The sequence below is a fragment of the Leptonychotes weddellii genome, chromosome 1, assembly GCF_054177405.1.
Source record: "Leptonychotes weddellii isolate Sample4059 chromosome 1, ASM5417740v2, whole genome shotgun sequence".
Classification (NCBI taxonomy): domain Eukaryota; kingdom Metazoa; phylum Chordata; class Mammalia; order Carnivora; family Phocidae; genus Leptonychotes; species Leptonychotes weddellii.
The window spans coordinates 185,685,518-185,708,905 of NC_138369.1; the positions used below are offsets into that span (position 1 = coordinate 185,685,518).

Sequence of the window (23,388 nt, forward strand, 5' to 3'; positions counted from 1 at the left end):
GAGATTGGGGAAAAAGAAGCCGAGTTGGAAAGCCCATTTTCTAAAACGAAGCTGGGGTACCATCAACGGCAAGTTAAACTCACTCTAACACTGCTTCTTTTAATGTTCTCCAAATGTACCTGTTGAGTTACATCCTTGTTAAAGTTTTTAAAATATAGGTCAACCCCCCCCCCCCAGCCGCCACTCATTTTTATTTGGAAGAATTTAAAACCTACAGAAGAGTTGAAGAAATAGGACAATGACTCCCAGAATCCCCCTTCACTTATATTCACACCAACTGATAACATTTTCCATATTCGCTTCCCCTCTTCATGCACACACACATGCTTTTTTGCTGACATTTAAAAATAAGTTGCAGGCATCATAACACTTTATACTTAAATATTTCAGCATGTCCCTCCTAAGAACAATCTCCCACAAAACCAGAATACCATTATCACCCTCAAGAAATCTAATCTCCAGGGGCGCCTGGGTGGCTCAGTCGTTAAGCGTCTGCCTTCGGCTCAGGTCATGATCCCAGGGTCCTGGGATCGAGCCCCGCATCGGGCTCCCTGCTCGGCGGGAGGCCTGCTTCTCCCTCTCCCACTCCCCCCTGCTGTGTTCCCTCTCTCACTGTGTCTCTCGCTGTCAGATAAATAAATAAAATCTTAAAAAAAAAAAAAAAGAAATCTAATCTCCATATAATAACATCTAGTATAGAGTTCATGTTTAAATTTCCCCCATTGTCCCATTAATATCGTTTGTGGCAATTTCCTCCCATCCAGGATCTAATTATGAATCACATTTTGCTTTTGGTTGTCATGCCTCTTTAATCTCTAACAAATCTCCAATCTTCTTTTTATTTTTTGTGTTTGAAGACATGGACATTTCTGATGCGTTAGAGGCCTGCTGGTATTCACCAGAGTGCTTCTCAAGCTCTGGGTGCACGAGGAGCCCCTAGAGCACGTGTTAAAACACGAATGATCAGCCAGCCTGAGTTTCTGATTTAGGAGGCCCAGGGTGGAACCTGAGAATGTGCATTTCTAACATGTTCCCAGGTGAGGGTGCTCCCGCGCCCCCTGGGGATCTCACTTTGAAAACTGTTGTTATCTAGAATGTTCTACAATTTAACATGTGTCTGTTTCCTCGAGTTAGGCTCCATTTAAACCAGACACGTGGAAAACTCTCGGGTGAGGTTGTGTCCTTTCCCACAGCATCCCACCAGCAGGCACGGGATGCTGGTTCATCCTGGGATTGCTGATGGTAACTCGCTCAACGTGGTGGACACCAGTTTTCTCCATCAGAAAGGTAAAAAATAATTATCTAGGGGCACCTGAGTGGTACAGTCGGTTAAACATCCGACTCTTGGTGTCAGCTCAGGTCCTGACGTTGGGGTCGTGGGATCGAGCCCCACGCTGAGCTCCGTGCTCGGTGTGGAGTCTGCTTGAGACTCTCTCTCCCTCTGTGCCTTCCCCTGCTTGCACACTCTCTCTAAAATACATAAATCTTAAAAAAAAAAAAAAAGTCACCTAGACCTGTGCTTAGTTTCTTGTTTTAAGATACTGAACTACTCACTTAAAGACACGTTAAAAGAATGAAGACAGGCCAGCACTGACCTGTGTACCCAGTACTTATAATAAAGGGGAAGAACGCCATTGGGCCCTTTGTCCTGAAATGTGTCGATCAGTTTCTCCAGCATGGTCACAGTTCTGGCAATGAGACTGTCGGTTCTTAAGGGCTTCAGCTCTGCCCTGTGCTGTTTATTGTATTCTGTGATGAGATCATTGATGCAGATGGTAGGGTTACTGTTACTCACGTTAAATCCGCAGCCTGCACAAAAACAGTTGAAAAACATGAGCGGCTCAACCTATTGATGGCATGGCACGCTCCTCCCAAGCACCTGGAAGGAGTTACAGCCTTTATCCCCGACTCCCTGCTTCCTTTCCCTCATTTCAAATTTATCATGTCTGGCCACTTAAAGAATGACTTATCAGGGCGCCTGGGTGGTGCAGTCGGTTGAGCGTCCGACTCTTGGTTTCAGCTCAGGTCGTGATCTCGGGGTCGTGAGATTGAGCCCCTCAGTGTCTGCTTAACATTCTTTCTCCTTCTCCCTATGCCCCGAGCGTTCTGTCTCTCAAATAAATAAATAAATCTTAAATAAAAAAAAAATGAATGACTTATGTCTTTGGGACCATCTTCCTTTTCATCATTCCTTTATCATCCTTGTTCGAGGATTATCCTTGTCCACCCCAACCTTGCTGCGGATGGGTTGGGGGGAAAAAACCAGCCAGATTCGATTTAATGAAACAGAAGCTCTGAATGGGGCAAAGCTCCTTGCAAGTGGCCTCTGAAACAATACTTCATGTGGTCTCGCCAAGAACTCTAGCTCTGCACTGAGCCCAATATAAAGTACAATCTCTTGTTTCTTTTCCGACTTGAATAACAAAAACACATGCCTGAAAATACAGAATTTCACTCAGGTCTTAAGGAGTAAACTCTGGATTCAGAGATTTCAAACCTTGGTCATGGCATAACCCTAGAACACATCTTTTTAATACGTTATCCTTGGAAGTCTTTGGTGCTAGGGTTACGCTGCTGGCAAGGGGCCAACCTGTGTTCAGTGGCTCTTTTATAGGCTCCTAACCCAGGGCTTCAGGAACGGGAGGTACCAGCAGTGGGGTCTGAACAGGCTTGTCTCTGCCGTTACTTAATACCACCAACCCTCTCCCAGAGAGCTAGAGCCTTCGAGAAGCCAAACCTCAGTTTTCAACAGGGCCCTGAATCAACCTCAAAGAGGTCTTCAATAAGAAATGAAATACTGCAAGAACTAAGCAGTGAGATGCTCTTGTTTTCAGTGCCTCCGAGGAAAAAACTTCTCCAAGTACTCGCCTCCAATAGAATGATGACATTTACAAGAACAGTATTCTTTGGTCAATGTTCCAAGCCATTCTCAGTGTGAAGGGAAGGATTGATAGGCCTCAGATTTTTTTTTTTTTTAATATACTGGCTATTAAAATACTAAGCAATGTAAATTACATCTGGAAAAAGAAACCAAGTAACTACAGCAACAGGGACGAATCAGCAGTTGTCCATTTGTTCATTCAACAATGCACACAGCATGGAGCGTAAGGCATTCAATTAAGTGCATATGGTGCTGACCAATCTCCCATATATTCAGAAAATTCAAAGTCCTGGGGAAACAGCAGCACTGACTACTGCCAACTCAGGCCATGTCTTTCCAAGGACCAGAGAGCACCCCTGTTGGGGACCCTGACTCTTTCCCCAAAGACACCCCCTCTCCCCCCATCACCTCCTATGGCCTTAAGAACTTAATAAAAGCCATGAATTCTACCTACAAGACCACGTTTCCTTCCCCCATACTGACAGAAGCCATCCCTGGACCTCCTTGACATCTCTGGGCCCTACTTCGGGATATGTGCATCTAGCCTAGTGAACACATTTAAAAATGAGGAGAGCTTGGAGGCTACGAAGCAGTTCACTCAGAATAATACTGCCCATTGGTGGCAGAGCTGGAAACTTAAGCTTTGCACTTTTGGGCTGGTCCTTCCCACAGACACATCATCACACATTTTCTGCCCATTACTCATTTCTGAACCTTCAGTTCTCCTGAGCCTTAGGGAGAAGCGGGTGCTCAGATGAGCAGGAGCCTGAGACCTTCTGAAATGGTTTCTGAATCCGTCTCCTTGCCTGATACGGATGTGCTGAGGGGAAATGGGACTCTGCACCCCACCTTGACCAGCCTGGAGCTTCTTCTGAAGGTCAAAAAACAAAAAAACCTCACATAACTTTTTCACGGCCTGGGAAGGTCCAATTAAGAATGCAGGAGCACCAGGAACCCCATCCTTGCAATTGGCTTTCTTTCCTTATTACAAAATGGCATATTAAATGTTTATTTTCACCATTTCTGATTCAACAAGAAGCCAGTGTGTGGAGAGGTGCAATAAAAAACCTGTTTGTTGTGGTACCGATTCGGTGGTTTCCATGGCCAGAGACAGGAACGCTAAACCTCTGCAAGGGGCTTTCAACCAGCCCGGCCTGCTTTGCATACATATTGTGCTCTGTAACTCAAGGCTCAGAGAAAAAGTAATCCCATATGATAATCCACTCTCCTCAAGGTAGCCATGTAAAAACCATTTTTATTTTCGTTTTTATTCATCTAAAAATGTGGAGGAAAGGCTTTCACAACTCACCAATGAGTATATAAAATGTTTCTCCCAAAAGCGTCGAGTTAACCAGAACTCCACCAAGCTTCATGAGGTCACTGTAATAAATATCATTGGGCCACTTCACTCGTAGGTTGATATCCTAAAGGAAAATCTGCACATTAATCAAGCAATCACGGGACACAAAGGGGCCGGGAGAGGTCATTCAGCTAAAAGGAAGATGAGCCAGATACTCTCGAATCTAATGGAACGTGGGATCTCATCCTCGCTTCTTGTTCTGAGGGTTAATCCCTTCTTTGGGACAATCCAGTGGTCAAGGACCACCTTGGGGCCAGGAGAGAGACCTACAGAACGTATCTGGTGTAAATCCTGGATTCTCTCCACACCCCTTCATTATCCCAGGCCGGGCATAGACGTTTTCTTGTGCTTTGCTTTATTGTGCTTCATGGGCACTGTGTTTCTTACAAATTGAAGGTCGGTGGCAACCCTGAGTTGAGCAAGTCTATCGGTGCCATTTGTCCAATGGTATTTGCTCCCTTTGGGCCTCTGTGTCACGTTTTGTTAATTGTCACATTTCAAACTTTTCCAGTCTTTGTTATGGTGATCTGTGATCAGTGATTATGACTCGCTGAAGGCTCCAATGATGGTTAGCATTTTTGGGCAATAAAGTATCTTTTAATCAAGGTATGTACATTGTTTTTTTTAGACACAATGCTATTGCACACTTAATAGACCACAGTGTAGTGTAAACATGACTTTTATATGCACCAGGAAACCAAAAACTCCTTTGACTCACTTTATTGTGGTGATCTGGAACCAAACCTTCAACATCTCCAAGGGGTCCCTGTGTCAATGGCCACCCCCACTGAGTACCTACCGTGTGCGGGTTTGGGGGGAGGCAGGGAGACCAAAATACGCTCAGGGTTCTTTTTCCTTAAGGAGCTCATGCTCAAGAGAGAAAGATGCCCCAAATTTACCACTGTCACAAAAGGTGGGTAGAAATGTCTCAAGTAGAATCCTAGAGAGATACAGAGAAGGAACCCGGTTCACTGGATTATCACCGAAGGCCTCAAAGAATTGCTAACAGTCAACTGGTAATAGAAACAGATTTGTTCAGCGGCTCACTGCCTCTCCATCCAGAAGCAAACCGTGGGCAGCCCGGCCTGGGGCCCCTGGTCACGGTCACAGTGGAATGGTCCAAGGGCGGACACTGCCTTGAGCTGGTCCTCCCAGACCCCCAACTCTTGCTGTGATTCTTAAGCGGGGACACACAGACTGGGTGAGACTCAGTGGGTGCTGGAACTGCCCAGCCTCCGGGGCCTGGGGCTGGCAGCCAGGTGGTGCCATGTGTGGGTAGAGGAAGAGAATCTGGAAGAAAGACACTCGGCAGAATAAACCAAAAGACTGCAGCGGAGCAGATGGCCTCTGATCCCACAGGCCTGGCTCTTCCGTTGCTGAGGGCCCGCCCGGCTCCGAGCCCCATCTCAGCACTGGTCTGTGTGTTACTTACACCAAACCCACGTGGGGGTACTAGATTCACCTCTATTTAACAAGGAAGAAACTGAAGCAGAGAGAGATGGCCTGGCTTGCTTGAGGTTATACTCGGAAGCGGCAGAGCTGGGATTCGAACCCGGGGCTTTCTGACATAAGGCCCCTGGGTGCTTAACACTATGCTATGTAGCCTGCTGCTTCCAAGAATTCCCTTCCTTTCCCTCCGACAAAGCCTTCTTTGTATGGTGGCCAGTTAGAATGCGTTTCTGTTCTTCAGAAGCTCGTCTGCCCTAGCATGTAGCGCTCGATGGTGAGGGGAAGAAACGCAGAAGCACCAAAGAACAAAAGCATAAATAAGATGCGGGTGTGCGCCCTGACCGCTAACTGAGAGGGAGCTTCGTATTTTTTTCTGTTGTAGAACAGGGATCTCAATGGGGGCCGGAGCAAGGAGGCATTCTGCCACCTTGTCCCAGGGGACACTGGGCAATACGGGAGACATTTCTGGTCACTCTCCCAGGTCCCCTTGTTTGTCCTCTCTTGCCCTCCCAGGTCCCCTTGTGCCCAGCACAGTCCCTGCCCAAGCCTGGAAACTACTCCCCCAGCATGTGGGTGGCCGCTTTCCTCTGCACCGGCCTTGCCCCTGGGCTCTTGTTTTACTTCACATTTTCAGACCTAGTTAGTTAATGCTGCAGTTAGGAAATCGTGTGTTCTCGTGCAGGTAAACAATGACCTCTATTTCAAGACGAAGAGAAAGGCTGCATGCTTCTTTTTCACCATCTCAATGATTTATTCAAACAGCTGCGGCGGCAGGCCTCCCAGGTATAAAGCACCAGGTTAGGCCCTTTGGGACCAACATAAAACTAACCGTGCATTCAAGGAGCTGGTTGCTTTATAGGAGATAGTACAGGAGGACAAATAACCCTGCTTCCAAGCGACCCATGGGAGAAACCATGAAAGCGGCTCAGAACTTCAAAATGCCAAAAGGTTAGAGGAGGGAGTTTGTAGCTACAAGTTTCTGGGAACGGCACTGGAGCTGGGCCTCCCAGGGCAAACAGAACTTACAGGTGCGGGGAGGAGAGCAGAAGCAGGAATGTGGGGGTGGAGGGCTCCAGGCGCCCAGCAGGGACCTCTGAGACAGAAGGAACAGTGGGATGGACAGCAGCAGGCAATGCAACGAGGGTTCTGGAAGGAATAGCGGGCATTCCTGGGACACCGCCTCTGGTCCAGGGAGATGGGCACGATCTGTGTGCTGACAGGGACATCTGGCCAAGGATGCGAGAAAGGCAAACTCTATGCAACTGGGGCCTATTCCAACCATCCTGGAGCTGTGCTGTGTAGGTCAAATGGCTCTGTTCAAAAGAAACACTAAGGGGAAGGGGGCAACTGGGGGATGGGCATTAAGAAGGGCACGTGATGGAATGAGCACTGGGTGTTGTAGGCAACTGATGAATCACTAAATTCTACGTCTGAAGCTAATAATACACAATATGTTCATTAAGTTGAATTTAAATAAAAAATTTTAAAAAACACTAAGAAAGTAAACCTTTTTTTTTTTTAATTTTTTTATGGCGTTGTCTCTGTATCTTTTTTTTTTTTTTAAAGATTGTATTTATTTATTTGTTTGAGAGAGAGAGAGAGAGCACATGAGAGGGGGTTGGGTCAGAGGGAGAAGCAGACTCCCCGCTGAGCAGGGAGCCCAATGCGGAACTTGATCCTGGGACTCCAGGATCATGACCCTGAGCTGAAAGCAGTCGCCCAACCAACTGAGCCACCCAGGCGCCCCTAAGAAAGTAAATCTTAAAGGTTCTCATCACAAGGGGAAAAATGTTTTCTGGTGACTCTAGGAGGTGAAGGAGGTTAACTTACTGTGGTAATCAGTTCACAATATATGTATGCCAAGTCCTCATGCTGCACACCTCAAACTTACACAGTGGGGTCCGTCAATTCTATCTCAGTAAAACTAAAAATAAAACAAGAATAAGCCCAACCCCAAGCCAAAGTCACATCACACAGGTGTGACTGAGCTGCACGATTGCAGAAACAGGACAGGAACTTGGGTGGGAGCTCCTTAAGGATAAGGAGGGACACACGCCCATCAGGTGCGGGGCCCCCCCCCACCCCCCGGCCCCAGCTCCAGGGCGAGCTTCCCACCTCACATCCTGCTGCCCGCAGTGCCTGGCACGGCCTCCTGGCTAGCAGGCACTCAGAGAATGCTCGCTCAGTTAACAAGCGAGGCTACAAGGTCACAATCAAAGCCAAGAAAAAGCTAAACAGATTAATTTAAATTTTAAATTTTATTTATTTTATTTTTTACTTGTTTCCTACCATTTTTTAATTTCCTTTTTTAAATTTAAATTCAATTAATTAACGTACAGTGTATTATTATTTTCAGAGGTCGAGTTCAGTGATTCATCAGTCTTATATAACACACTGTGCTCACCACATTGTGTGCCCTCCTTAATGTCTATCACCCAGTTACCCCAACCCACCCTGTCCCATCATTTTATTTTTTTTAAAGAAGATAATAATGCTTTATAAGAGTTTGCATGAAATGATTAATACTATTTTTTGCATGTTTTTCTTAATATTGTTCTTCCTTTTTTTAGAAGGTAATAATGTTTTATAATAGTTTGCATGAAATTGACTCATACTATTTTTTGCATGTTTTTCTTAGCATTGTTCTTTTTTTAAAAATTTAAATTCAATTTAGTTAACATATAGTAGATTCTTAGTTTCAGGAGTAGAATTTAGTGATTCATCGGTTGCATATAACACCCAGTGCTTGAGGGTAGCTGGAGGGGGGGTTGGCAGGGGGATGGGGTAATTGGGTGATGGGCACTAAGGAGGGCATTTGATGTAAATTTTAATTTTTTTAAAAGGCAGACACTTAACTGGCTGAGCCACCCAGCCATCCTGATGTAAATTTTAAATTATTTTCCTAAGACTAACAAACCTGCCACTAGGGCTAAAAATATTTCCCCCCACGACAGAACTTTATCTTCTCAACTGCCCTCCATGAGGCAAAATGTCTAGTTCAGGGGCTGCAAGCTGACCTGCGAAGATGTGTGACAGTCGGATGAGCCCAGGCCCTTGGGATACAGAGCGCAAGGATGCTGAACGCTGGTCATAAACGTCACCTTTCAGTGTGCGTGCCAGGGACTTGATGTGATGTGGGAAACACATACCCCAGTCCTACACACGGTGACCACGAGGACACGACCACATTGGAGGGGAGGACTGCTTCCCTGTTAAACACGAGGACAGGCCCCTTTGAAAGTCATGATCTTAGCCTCTCACTTCATGAATTAATACTATAATTGTGTTCGGCCTGACAGAAGAAATGTAGGTAGGAGGGAGGCCGGGGAGGAACCCATGGAATTCGTCCAGGAAAACTGCATTAATCACCCTCTTGTCTCCCTACTAACTGACACGGAAGCATCCGATGGTAATGATGAAGCAGCCACCTCTGTCCCCACAGTGGGAAGCAGACACCCCAAACGAGCCTGCACGCTGAACCTGGGCAGCCACAGACAAGGCTCGTTCTGCTAAGCAGGGACCGTGCTAAGTGAAGATAGGGAATGAGAAGGTTGTTTAGGTCCATACAATAAGCCTTTTCACCAGAAAACGCAACAGTGTGGTATGTCAGTCCAGTGTGCTTCAATTAAAGGTGGGGGGGAAAGGAGAGGCTGGAGTAATCTGGCAACAGCACAGAAAGGCAATTCTGGGAAATAAACCCATCCCGGCGACCCCGGAGCCACGCTATGAGCTGACAGTGCTTTTAAAACTCCAGGAGCACTCTGCTGCCCACTTTGCAAAGAGCAGCCTGAAACTCTACACGCAGCGGTCATTCAGATGCATCCACACACCAACCTCAACTGAGATCCGCACCCAGGGTGGGGTTTGTCGGATGGGCAAATCGCACATACCTGGTACCCAGCGATGGACCTCACCGCCTCCACCACGGCCAGGGACATCAAATGCTGGACGAATGGGATCCTCTGTCCCAGCTGGGATCTCAGTGGGATGGAGATGAGCAGGGTGGACGCAGCGCATCCCATGGGGCTCAGCCAAGCGTTCACTCCCCGCCCTGGAACACAGAGGGCCCCATCAGGAAAGTGGCCACCCTGCCACGTGAACAGTCAGATGCATGCAGCACCCAAAAATGGGCCCAGGACTCAGAGCCCCACGTGCAATCAACCTGCACTGATGAAGATGCTTGGAGGTTCTGGGGTTAACTCAAGAACAGAGAAGCATTTTAAAGTCTGGCACTGTGTTGCTGAACAAGTTTCTGATAAGTAGCTGAATGTTCTGCCTCAGTGAGCAGATCATTGATGCTTTGATGATTCAAAGACCTACAGGGTCTGAACATGACTGTCAGCTTAATTGTCACCATCTGGTAATGCCGGCAAAAACAGAGACAGTGGGGAAACCGGGCCGGGTCTGTCCTGGTCCAGGAGAGGTCCTGGACACGACAGTGTAGAAGTGACCCGTATTGTGGTGATGGTCCCACAACCCTGTGAATATATTAAAAACCCCAGAATTGTATACTTTAATTGGGGGTACTGTATGGTCTGTGAACTATATCTCACTGTTATACGGGGTGGGGGGAAAAGGAAGCAGACTTTAAAAAGTAATCCCTGATATTAACCCTCGGGGTTATTTTTCCTAAAATAGAAGTCAAGAAAATAAAATGCTCAAAATGAGAGGTATAATCCAAGTTCTTCTATGTTCTTTTTTTTTTTTTAACCACCGAATTGAGCCCCCCCACCCCCAGCTTTGGGTAAAATGAATTTTCTCTTTGAGTTATGTTCAAAAGACGTGTTCAAAGGAAAGAAGTGGAAAACAGTGGATTTCTTATTTCGTTGCTCCTTCTGAGAAAGGCATAAGAGCCTCTGAGAGTGAAAAGCACGTTTGGGTTGGCCTGCCACCGGCGGGGGCCGAGTGCCTCCGGCGGGACCACTGAGCACAGAGTCTGCTTGCGGTTGGACCCCAAGTGGATTCTGGGAGGATGCGGGCTCTCGTTTCTGAGGGTCTGGGGGTCAGCAGGTGGCGGAAGCTCGGATCAGCCCTTGGCTTCTCTGTGGTCACTCTGTGAAGGGGCACTGACCACTGGTCATGGAATTTCCGATGCGGCTGTGGTGGAGGCTAGCAGACGAAAGGGCTCTCCATGGGACACTCAACAGGGACCCAGAAGGCACGTCCCCGAGAACCTTCGGGCAAATAAATGTCTCTGTAACACAGTAACGATTCACACACTGCAATGCCTAGAATGTGTCAGAAAGAATTTACAAGATGTAGGTGACGGAATGTTAAAACCATCCCCAGCGAATGTCCAGTGATTAATAACCATCTCCGCTCGAGAGAAAGCTTTAATTCTACCAAGACTCAGTCTTCTGATCAATTTCCCTCCCTCTTCCTCCATTTTAGGGGGTGTGAAAACAAGCACTCCTAATGGGAGTCTTCTCCGTGATCAGCACACACAATCAATGGGCAACCGGGCCACAAGAGTCACAGATTTTAGAGAACAGAACAACAGAAACGATAACAAAAGATGACTGACCTTTGCCCTGCGTTTGGCGGACTGCGATGGCTATTAACCCCATTTCCTGCGGGATCTCAAACATCAACCTGCAAACGGTGGGAAAGACTGGTCAGCCAGAACAGGGACACGAGAGCAGAGCCTGCGGCTCAGACGAAAGGAGGACCTGTTCGCACTCATCTGCGGGGGTGTGTGGGGAAGAAAAAGGGCCATTTCCCGGGTTTCAAGGGATACTGACCCCATTCCCAGCCTCTGTGGTGATAACGAAGGAGAAGAGACAAAGAAAACACCATTGAATCAAAAAAGATTGGGGTTGGGGTGCCCGCCTGAGCTGTTAGTTCATTTAAGATGTTGTTTGATTCCATTTCTTTGGAATATCCTATCAGGACATTCTTTCTTCCCCCTCTGATGTGGTGTCCCTTACTCCGAGTGACAACTAGCAGTTTCTGACATTTGTTTCTACTTACGGTGCGTTTCTGTCCGAACACTAGACCATAATCATAACAGAAGTTTCTGATTATTCAGAAAGCCAATATGGTGGCAATAAAGCCGTTTAAAAGATACACTATCCCCTGAGAACTAATTATGTTTTAACTATAGTAAATAAATCTACACCTTCTGAGAAGTCCGGAGAACCGTGGATCATTTTAGGATTGAGTTCTGCTTTTAAAATGGTTTCATTTAAAAGAATGCAAACTTCCCTTTGGGGATAGGCAGAAAAATGCCTTATATCTCCACCAAATGAGTCAACATTAACCTTTTTTTTTGTCCTTCAGAAGAGGAAAGGGGGTGGAAAACAATCCCTCACACCGAGAATTTCCTCCCAGCTACTTTCTACATATTTTAACTCCGTGTTAGGAAGGCTTTCCTCTGCATTCCCAGAAGTTGCTGACCAGGTACAGAGTGGGCATGGTTCATGGTAGGATTTATTAAACAGAGACAAAATCGGGTTGGTCCACTGTCCATGCAGCTGCTGGGGACTCTCTGAAATACTTTTGGGGGAGGGAAGAGGCAGGGGAGGGAGGATGGAGAGATGGTATTTGTAGGACCTTTCCAATTACAGTTTCCAGGGTTCCATAGCACCCCCCCGAGCCGAGGAGAAAGGGCCCTGAACCCTCGCTCTGGTGGTTCTTCAGGTGATCTCAGGGCAGGGGGTGAGGGGTCTACACAGGGTAAGAGGAGAAACACACTTAAAAGCAGAGAGCAACAACACAGTGCCTCCCTGTGCACACTGGCCGACAGAGTTGGGCACTGGTACGTGCAGACCGTGGTCACAAGGAGCCCAGAAGACCCCTTCGCTTGCTAAGAGGAGCCTGGCCACGTCAGGAGGGGGCCGGCGGGTCCCACAGGCACAGGGCATTCCCAGCGAGCAGGCCGCCTAGCCCACTTTTCATCGGACAAGAATCATAGCTCCAGAAGTATTTCTCTTGGACACCATGAATAACCCATTGAGACCGACTGTTCCTATACACTGGTGGGCTCCAAGAATAAAGCGTCCTTTTCTTGGGTTGGACCAGCGGAAAACAGAGAAGGAATCTTTGTCTGTGCTGACAGGTAACACTGTCTTCTTGGAGCCTCATGCTTTCCAGAAAGTTCTGGCAGCCCCTCACCTGGGCTCCGAAGGCTGTGAGTGGCAGCTAACACACTTTTCTAGGGGAGAGGGTGGGGGATGATTTAGCACGCTGTGAGCAGACTGCAAAAGCCCTTCTCAACGGCAGGCCATCTAGGATGTTCTTTAAATAAACACGTAGACAGTAGACAGTCGTGTCTATAAGCCAGTGATGGTGATGGTGGAATTAGGAGAGGGGGTGGGGGAGGTTTAGAAACCAACACAGACTTCTAGAACAAAGAGAAATGATTAAGGGAACATATGCACTCAACTGCTGGAGGTTTGGCAGCAGTTAACAGGGCATATTGATGAGAAGACGGAGTTTGTGCAGCTGAAGGCCAAGAGGAAATTTCTGCAGGAGGGGACAACGGGGGAGGGAGGTAATGCTCAGTTTGAGACAACTAGAGGCCGTCAGATTTATTTGTGCTATCTGAGATAACTCTGGGGGCCAAACCACACGGCTCATGGTCAACAAAGAGGCATTTATGAACTTCACGAATTTTGCATTTCTGAAAATGAAGTCGCCAGAGTTTGCTTTAGCAAAGGAGACACCATAAATGCCTTTCCATCCTGGGCTGATGATGTTCTCACAAAAGGAAACGGGGAAAAAAAGAAGAAATAGGAGGGGGTTACCTAACGATCGGGTCCCTGCTGCTGTGGATTTTCTTTCCTCGTTTGCGAAGGCTGTGGAATGAGAAGTTTCTGTGCCCGGCAGCTCAGCGCGCTCCCTCGAGTTTACCAACGGGGCGTGCGGGGAAAGTGCTCCGTCTTTCTACTCTGCTCCTGCGTCTGAAACATCCAGACCCCAAAGGGTCACTTTGCCAATGTGACCACTTTGGTTCCCGAGGACATCATAGCACCTCGTGGGTGCCCTGCCAACGGGAACGTCCTGAATTTCACCAGGTGGTTGGAGTAAAGCTTTAAGAATTAAGACTAAGCTAGGAGACAGGCCAGTATGAAGCTGTGTGAAAATTCTGAACGAACAACAATTTAAATTCAGACCCAGTCGATCCACTGGGGGGGATTCAAACCCAAGGAAATGGTCCACATTCACCACAGTGCTATAAAAGTAAAAATGTGGAATCACCTAAGTGTCCAACAGGGGAATGTTGAGTACACTGTGGTAGGTGAAGTCAATGGAATAATTCACGGTCATTAAAAATGATAGTTATCAGGGCGCCTGGGTGGCTCAGTCGTTAAGCGTCTGCCTTCGGCTCAGGTCATGATCCCAGGGTCCTGGGATCCAGTCCCTCATTGGGCACCCTGCGTGGAGGGAAGCCTGCTTCTCCCTCTCCCCCTCCCCCTGCTTGTGTTCCCTCTCTCGCTGTGTCTCTCTGTCAAATAAATAAGTCTTTTTAAAAAAACGTTATGAAGAGTATGTGGGAAGAAATGCTTGCAACACTCTGCTAAATAAAAAAAGCTGTAAAAAAAACTACATATACTTTTATTCCAACGATGTGAAATTCATAGAAAAGGGAGGGAGATTTACTTAGGCTTTATTTATTATTTATTAGGCCTTATTAGGATGATTTTTTCTTTGTTTTAAAATTTCTTAAAGATGATTGGTTACCCTTAAAAATTATTCTGAAAAAATGCTGACCAAAAATAGGCATGGTTTTTATGTTTAGATATAACATTAGTAATTAATTCTTCAAAAATATTTCAAGAAAAGAACTAAAAGCTCTGCTTTAAAATTAAATAGGACAGGGCGCCTGGGTGGCTCAGATGGTTAAGCGTCTGCCTTCGGCTCAGGTCATGGTCCCAGGGTCCTGGGATCGAGTCCTGCATCGGGCTCCCTGCTCCTTGGGAGCCTGCTTCTCCCTCTGCCTCTCTCTCTCTCTGTCTCTCATGAATAAATAAATAAAATCTTAAAAAAAAAAAAATTAAATAGGACAATAAGAGCTATCTACAGCACCCATTTTATTATGAACAAAAGCTTATTTGATAGTATTAAGGAGTAGACATTCTTAAAACCAGTCTGTTCATATGCAACCAGAGCCTTAAAAATTTTACACCTCTGACCCAGTGACCATCCTTCCAGGAATGCATCCTGAGGAGTATTCAGACGGGGAAACAAAATAATTCAGGGGCACAACTGTTCATCACAGCCTTACAATGTGAAAAATCAGGAACAATACACAAAAATCATAGCATTCTCCCATGAACAACTATCATGTAGCAATCTGTGATAAAGCCAAAAAAGTCCACTGGACTCCATCGGATGATTTAATCAGGAGGCAAAACCCTACACACACCATGATTCTAATGATGTTTTAAAATATTCTTTTTAAAAGTGTTAAGAAATACAGCACAAGGGGTGCCTGGGTAGCTCAGTCGGTTAAGCGTCTGCCTTCGGCTCAGGTCATGATCTCACGATCCCGGGGTCTTGGGATCGAGCCCCATGTCAGGCTCCCTGCTCAGCGGGGAGCCTGCTTCTCCCTCTCCCCTTGCTTGTGCTTTCTCTCTCTCTCAAATAAATAAAATCTTAAAAAAAACCAACAACAATACAGCACAATATTAGCTCTGGTTATTTTGAGGAGTGTGATTATTTGAAAAAAATTCAGAAGAGTACAAAGCAGAAAACAAGTCCCTCTTCTCATTAAAAGTGTATATTCTTCTAGACTTTCTCCCCTTTTAAACAAATGCACAGATATATTTTACTAAATAGGTTTCTGATGATTGGAGAAATTCCTTACTGTGGAGCTCTTAAAATGATGCTATGGAGGTACAGTTCTGGACATTCTTGTCACACTGATGATAAAGAGGGAACGCTTGAAAACCGCACGTTTGGTCCCGTTTATGTAAGCTATTTCTTCCTGCGTGCATTTCTAGAAGAATACAGGACACACGTCAATAGTGGCGGTTAATCCCCAGAAGGTGGGGACGTAAGCAACACCTCGTGATCTAAATTACTTCTTTACGTTGTCCCCCCTAGTCTCTGGGGGGCAAGATTCCAAGCGGCTTTAATTTTCTTCTTTACACTTTTCTGACTTTTCCAGTATTTCTACACTTGGGGTGCATTCATTTTAGAGCCAGGAAAAATGCTATTTTTAAAAAGATGTATTTAAACTCAGCTTTGCTTTAAGTAGGTTAAGCATGCATCCGCCAGCTCACTGGGTGAACGATCTCATCTCTTCGGGGAGATGGTAGGTCTGAGATACAAGAGCAGCCAACTGGCTGAGCTTTTTTGCCAGGCTCGCTGGACGGGTCTCCCATAATGCACACTGTGCACGTTCGGCCATGCCTGTCCCTTGCTCTCCTTCCCTGGGGAGCACGCGCCCTGTGCAATGGTGACAGGCTGAGTCTGCTTACTGTCCCTGCAGAGACTGGGGAGACGGCATGTGGCTGCCGGCATCCTTCATCAACTTGTGTTCTTAATGCACAAGCTACACCTTTTCTTTGATGTCTGACCCCCCGATAGTTTCAGCTCTGACATCTCCTTTATTCCTAGCGTTCAGAAAGACACATTCTCAGACAGCACCCCCCTACCCTCCATGCTTTCTATATGTGAAAAAGAACCCAATCAAGGGAGTAGGGAAGAGGCAGAAGGAGGAGGATCCAGGAAGTCACACGTTTGTAAGTCCCTATTTCTGATTTTTAAAGACTTCACTGGAAGATAAATTCCCGCTATGCATAAGCCCATTGACATCTATGTAGTTCAAAGGAAACAGTGCTGGACTTCATTTCAGAAACTTTAAAAAAATATATATTACATTGCAAACACCAACCATCATATTCAGGCAGTACTTTTCTTAAAGTTAAGCTAAAATACCAAGATATTTTAGTTCTTAAAAAGTCCGATTCTATCAGCGCAATCGATTTTTTTTTTTTTAAGCTGCCTTCAATGCAAGAGTGCACAGCACTGTTTTTAGCAAAAACGCAGAGCGGTTTTTGTAACACCACCACATGAAATGAAGCAAGGAGCGTGGAGGGCTCTGTGATGCACAGGGATGCACCGGAGACTTCTGAACAGGCAGCTAGGCGTGTGGGCACAAAGCTGTGGTCGACAGTCCCAAGGATGTACGGTGCCACCCAGGGACCCCAGGGGTGGTGGTGGTGGGGGGCTATTGTTTCTGGCAGGAAAGGAAAGGTTCCCCAGGAACTTTGGAAACACCCCAGCAGAGCAGAAAGTCAGACAGGGAATCAGATCAAGATTCAAATTCAAATCCCAGTGTTGGCAGAATTAACATCGAGGAAGGGGCTCCATCTCCCTTAATCTCTCCAGTCACCCAGGAAACGGAACACTTGTTCGGGTGTCCATAAGAAGGAAACAGAATACATGCGGGGGGTTGAACCAGGTGGGTGCTTAAATACAGTGCTTTCTCTTTGTTGTGCGGATCCTAGAACTTCTTGCTGTCAGAAGACCTCCCGTGACCCCCTCTTGGGGATAAAGAGGGTGGCCAGGGAGAGGGTGGAGCAGTGGAACGTGTGTGTGTTTTAGGACTCTTCTAAAATTCTAGAGATGATGCCTGTCCTCTGTACGTCTCCCCGCCGTCTCCCCCATTCTTATCTACACGTGCACTAACATCTGCACATGGGGCTACAAAGCATTTAGACTGACACTAGTAATTGGGGTTGGAAAACATTCCCTTTCAGTTCTCAGGTCTCTGAACCCACTTAGCAAAGCTACAAACTGTCGGTTGAACTAGCTATTTGGCTGAATTTTATTTATTTATAAGTTTTTTTAATTTATTTGAGAGAGAGACAGAGAAATCACAAATGAGGGTGAGGGGCAGAGGGAGAGGAAGACGCAGGCTCCCCCCTGAGCAGGGAGCCCGATGAGGGGCTTGATCCCAGGACCCCAGGATCATGACCTGAGCCGAAGGCAGACGCTTAACGACTGAGCCACCCAGGCGTCCCTAGTTGGTTGGCTTTTTAAAGACAGCACTTTCTTTAGGTTTATTACTTGCAAATAATTTTGATCACTGATGCACACAGGCACATAATACAGCAGTTTTTGTTTTTTTTTTTTGACAGAGAGAAAGACAGTGAGGGAGGGAACACAAGCAGGGGGAGCGGGAGAGGGAGAAGCAGGCTCCCGGCCGAGCAGGGAGCCTGATGTGGGGCTCGATCCTAGGACCCTAGGACCATGACCTGAGCCGAAGGCAGATGTTTAATGACTGAGCCACCCAGGCGCCCCCATAATACAGCAGTTTTATTGATATATTTTTCCATTATCTTCTGGGTTTGACATTTAAAGCTCTAACAACCTGTTATCAGTCCACTCTTGGGATATTGTAAATAAGTAAACTTTACATCATATTTGCTTTCCTCTCTTTTGGTGTACAACAGGATGAGTGCTTCAACTGCAGGTGAAAAGGGAATTTGGACTGCCCAAGAACACCACCATCACGACCCCCCTCCAGGAACCCCCAGTAGCAGAGGCCCCACCTGTACCTCTATTGAAGGATGCCGATGGGTCAGACCCTCTGTTGGAGATGCTGTTTAATTCCCGTATCTCCTAGCATACCAACCACTCCTGGGTTGCCTATCTCCAACATCATGATCACACCTATACTACTCCTAAATCATTTCATTGCTCACAGGGAGGGAGTCCTATGGATTCAGTTTTCGGAATGAGGCACTGTCTAGTAGACCAAGGATTTATTGATGTTGGTCTGTATCATTCAGTCAAGATGAACACAAGCCACTATTTCTTACCCCAGACACCGCACCCTAAATAATGGATGTCTGAGCATCACCTCCTCCTCCCTTAGATGTGCAGTTACAGAATTTGCAGATGGACCAGTAGGCTTGTGTAGTCAGAGACCGACCCAGCAGCCACAGCTATGACTGTGACCATGTCCAACAGCAGTCCTGACCCTAGATCCTCACTTTATGGACGTGAACCTTCGCTGAACTACCACACACAGGACCTCAAGACCATGTGCTGAGCCCTCCACTGAGAGTCACCAGATTTCAGGATCTTCTCAACCCACCGCTCAGGACGATCAGAGTTCATCCTCTGCTGCTGGATGTGGAGGGGCCCCCCACGGAGCGTGTCCACGGCCATTACCACGAGCCATCTACCCCAACAGAGGGCCTTCTGGTGGGAGACACGGCTGCCAGCTCAGAAGACAGACGCTGATGCATCTTGACCACATGGCGAGCAGACATCTGGGAACTGTTTTCCTGCAGGCCCTGGGTAGACTTTCAACTTGGTCATCCGGAATTGATGCAGATTTTTTTGCGAGACGTGTGGCACTTCACATGTGTTATCTCATCTGAGCTTCACAAATCAGAAGAGGACACAGTCTTGGAAAAGTGAAACCATTTCTGGAAGGCCACAGAACCAGCAAAAAGCAACACAGATCAAGTTCTGGCTGGTTCCCAGCCCCACGCTATGTTGCTTTTGTTTTTAACCTTTTTCTTTGAAATAATATCAGGCTTACAGAAGAGCTGCAAGGATCGTAGGAGGAATTCCTACATGACCTTCCCTCACACCCAGATTTCTGTCTGTCTGTCCATCTCTAATTTTTCTCGCCTGAGCTATATGAGAGTTGTAGCCATGACATCTCTTTCTCCCTCTGTGTGTCAGTGTGTCTTTCCTAAAAATCAAGGGCTTATTTTATGTAATCAGACTACAGTGATAAAAATCGCGAACTTCATACGGTGATACGACACTATTATCTAATCTGGGGGTCAGCAAACTTCTTCTGTGAAAAGCCAGAGAGTAAACACTTTAATCTTTGCGAGCCACTGGGTTTCTGTTGCAACTGTCCAACCCCACAATCCGGGCACGGAAAGCAGCTGTGGACAACATGTAAATAAGTAAGTGTGGCTGTGTTTCCGCAAAACTTTATAGGCACAGAAATTTAAATTTCATATACTGTTCATGTGAAAAATACAGTATTTTAAAAAATTTAGTAGACTTAATTTTTTAATTTTTTTTTTTTTAAGTAGGCTCCATACCCATCATGGAGCCCAACGCAGGGCTTAAACTCACGACCCTGAGACCAGAGACCTGAGCTGAGATCAAGAGTCGGACGCTTAACTGACTGAGCCACCCAGACGCCCCATAATAGGCTTTATTTTTTGAGCGGCTGTAGGTTTACAGAACGTATAGAGTTCCCAGAGACACCCTCACCCCCCACTCCGCTTCCTTATTATTAACACCTCGTCTTAGTGCAGTATGTTTGTTATAACTGACAAACCAATACTGATACATTATGATTGACTAAAGGCCGTGGTTTAATATTAGGGTTCACTCTTTGCACCGTACAGCTTTACAGGTTTGGACAAATGTATACTGCCACGTAGAATAGTTTCCTGCACCCCACCTATTCATCCCTCCTTTCCTCCTCCCAAACCCTGATGGCTTCATTGTCTCTATAGTTCCGCCTTTCCCAGAATGTCATAGAGATTTCATTCTTTTCATTTTGTTCCCAATCATTTAAAAATGTAAAAACCATCTGAGCTCGTAAGTGGTACAGGGACGGGCAGCAGGCCAGATTTGGCCCGAAGACCAGAGTTTGCCAACTCCTGATCTCATCTACAGAATGTCTTCAAATTTCACCCACTGCCCTTAAAAGGCCGTTGACAGTAAAGCACAACCTTCTTTCTGGTTTAGGATTGAATCCAGATCATTTGGTGCATTTAGTTGTCATCTCCCTTAATTGGCTTCAATTCTTAGTCTTTGTCTTTCATGATCTAGACATTTTTTGAAGAGTGTGAGACATTATGGTTATTTTGTAAAATGCCTCTTGATTTAGATGATCTGGAATCTCCTCATGATGAGACTCAGGCCAGCATTTTGGGCAAGAACAAAGTTCTTAGCGAGGCTGTATCCTTTTTGGTGCATCACATCAGGAGGCACATGGAGTTGTCGGGTCCCAGTGTTGGTGAGTTAACGCTGATCCACTTGGTTAAGGTGGTGTATGCCAAGTTTTCCACTGCAAAGTTACTGTTTTTCCATTATAATTAATAAGTACTTGTGGAGAGAGAAATATCATGTTTCTCATAACATGTAATCTACTAGTTTTAACATCTAATGAATCTTGTTTGAATAGATGATTTATTGGATGGTTGCCAAATAATGATTTTGATTCATTATTTATTCTGTGTTTACTTGATGGGATGCTACTATAAGGAAGAGCTTTTGTTTCTCCCTCACTTACTTATCTATTTATATCAGAATGGATTTATGGATTCATATTTGATTTAATAGACTACATGTTTTTCTATCATTTATTTTGATGCTCAAATTGCCCCAGATTTGGCAAGTGGAAGCTCCTTGAGGCTGGTTCCCATGTCCTACTGACACGTCCCTGTCATCTTTCAGCAGTTCCTTACTTTCCGGCATAAGAAGAGGTTCCAGACTCACTTTCAAATTTCTCAGTCCCAGCCTTGGAATCAGCCTTCTCTCCACAGGGCTCTGGTTCCTTCTAGCAAAAAATGACACTTATGTATTTATGTATTTATTTATTTGAGAGACAGGGGCGGGGAAGGGCAGAGAAAGAGAGAGAGAATCTCAAGCAGACTTCACACTGAGCGCAGAAGCCAAGTTGGGCTCAATCCCACGACCCTGAGATCATGACCTGAGATGACCTGAGCCGAAATTGGGAGTCAGATGCTTAACTGACTGAGCCACTCAGGCACCTCGAAAAAAATGACATTTATAAAATAGATCTGGATACTAGGAAATAGCAAAAGGGTGTGTTTCCTTCCTTCCTGCCTTCCTGCCTTCCTCCCTCTGACCCCTCCTCCCATCCATCCATCCATCCACCTTAAAAACCACTGAGGTCCACTGAAAACTCCAGTTCCAATTCAACACCACACGGTCCATTCTATTCTCCCCCTTTCTATATTTGTAACTTCCTTCTCCAATAATGAGAAATCTGGCTCCCATTATCTCAAGTATATTTACTTATTTGCTCAATACTGTAATACACAGAAAGTGGTTTCAGAATTGCTGACCCATGCTACTGTGAAAAACAAACCTCCTAACTAGCCTTCAATATTTATCTACAGTTCTTTTTTGTCCTTAGCCTGAGGGTACATAGTCAAACATTGTGTTTAAAAGTTCCTTGGCCTTGTTCTTTGTGTCTTTCACTTTAGTGTGGTTATGTTATTCATCTAAATAAGGTTAGGCTTAATTGTACTTCTGTGTCCCATTATGGGGTCCCTCCTCCAATCCTTGTTTCTTTCCTACTGTAATTTCTTGTTTCTTTCTTATTCTTGGTTCCAAGAATCAGAACTATACAGAAAAGCATACTGAGAAGTGTCATGCTCCCCGACTCACCTTGTCCACTCGGATCTCTCCCTCTAACTCCTTTCTGTAAATAACAATTCAACTAATGTCACTAGTTTCTGGTTTATTCTTCCCGTGTGTCCTTCTACACAAATGAACAGATACGTGCATATTATTTCCTTTTTTTCCCTTGCAGAAAGTTATCATGTTGCAGATACTGCTTTGCCTTCTGTGTTTTGTTTTGTTTTTTTCACTCACTATAATCTGGAAACACTCTTTGTGAGTTCTTAGAGCTCTTCCTTCATTCTCTTCTAAAGCTGAGGAGTGTCCCACTGTGTGGACGTAGCTTGGCTTATTCATTTAGGTCGTCTCCAAAAGACAGTAGAATGAATACCTTTGTTCTCATATATTTTTATGTTGTTGAAGTGGATCTTCAGGTAAATTCCTAGGAGTGGGATGTTGGGTCAGGAGGCAAATGCGTATGTAGCTTTGCTAGACGCTGCTGGAGTCCCCTGCATTACTAATGAACCAGCCACGGATGGCACACCTGGGCCCCCACCACCTCACCAGTAAGCATAACGTCACATGTTTTCGGTTTTTGCCATGTGAGCTGGCGTTCAGTGTAGTTGTAATTTGCATTTCTCTTACCTGTAAACTTTTCATACATTTAAGAGCCGTTTATATAGATAGTTATGTGTGAATTACCTGTTCATGTCTTTCGTCTATTTTTAACAGTGCATTATGTATCAGGGAACGGTAGGGCTTTATCTGTAGCATCTTGCCAGTATTTTCTCCCAGTTTGTTGTCTTCTGATTTTGTTTATGGTGTTTTTTTTACCATGCAAAAATGTCTGATTTTTTTTTTTATATTTATGTAAGCTTTTACTGCCTCTTGTTTTTTATGTCTTCAGAGCCTTTCTCTACACCCAAGTTCTACAGGAACTCATCTACTTGTTTCTGATACTTATAGGATTTCACTTTAAATTTAAATCCCTGATCCATTTGGGGTTTATTTTTATGAATGGTGAAAGGGATGGGTCTGATTTTATCTTTTTTCCCCCCAGATATCTATCAAATTGTTCCAGGATCATTGTTAAAAAGTCTATCTTTGGCCTAGGAATTTGAGATGCCACCTTTATTATATACTACATTTCTCTACGCACTTGGGTCTATTTCTGGACTTTCTACTCCATTCTGCTAGTCTTTCCATTTATTCACATGCTGTTTTAATTATAGAGGCTTTATAGCGTGTTTTAAAATCCACCAAGGCAAAAAGAAGAAGATAACAGGAGGGGAAGAATGAAGGGGGGGAAATCGGAGGGGGAGACGAACCATGAGAGACGATGGACTCTGAAAAACAAACTGAGGGTTCTAGAGGGGAGGGGGGGGTGGGAGGA

The 23,388-nt window shown here is 45.6% G+C and overlaps 1 protein-coding gene across 1 annotated transcript in view; it reads right to left on the reverse strand.

The window, feature by feature from the left end:
* Nucleotides 1-23,388, reverse strand: part of HLCS (holocarboxylase synthetase) — a 173,702-nt gene that overhangs the window by 3,560 nt on the left and 146,754 nt on the right. The window contains exons 4-7 of the mRNA XM_081799902.1: nucleotides 11,215-11,282; nucleotides 9,581-9,741; nucleotides 4,191-4,305; nucleotides 1,596-1,809 (exon numbers count right to left, since the gene is read on the reverse strand). Coding sequence (XP_081656028.1) covers nucleotides 1,596-1,809; nucleotides 4,191-4,305; nucleotides 9,581-9,741; nucleotides 11,215-11,282 — 558 coding nt within the window. The remainder of the gene's footprint in view (nucleotides 1-1,595; nucleotides 1,810-4,190; nucleotides 4,306-9,580; nucleotides 9,742-11,214; nucleotides 11,283-23,388) is intronic.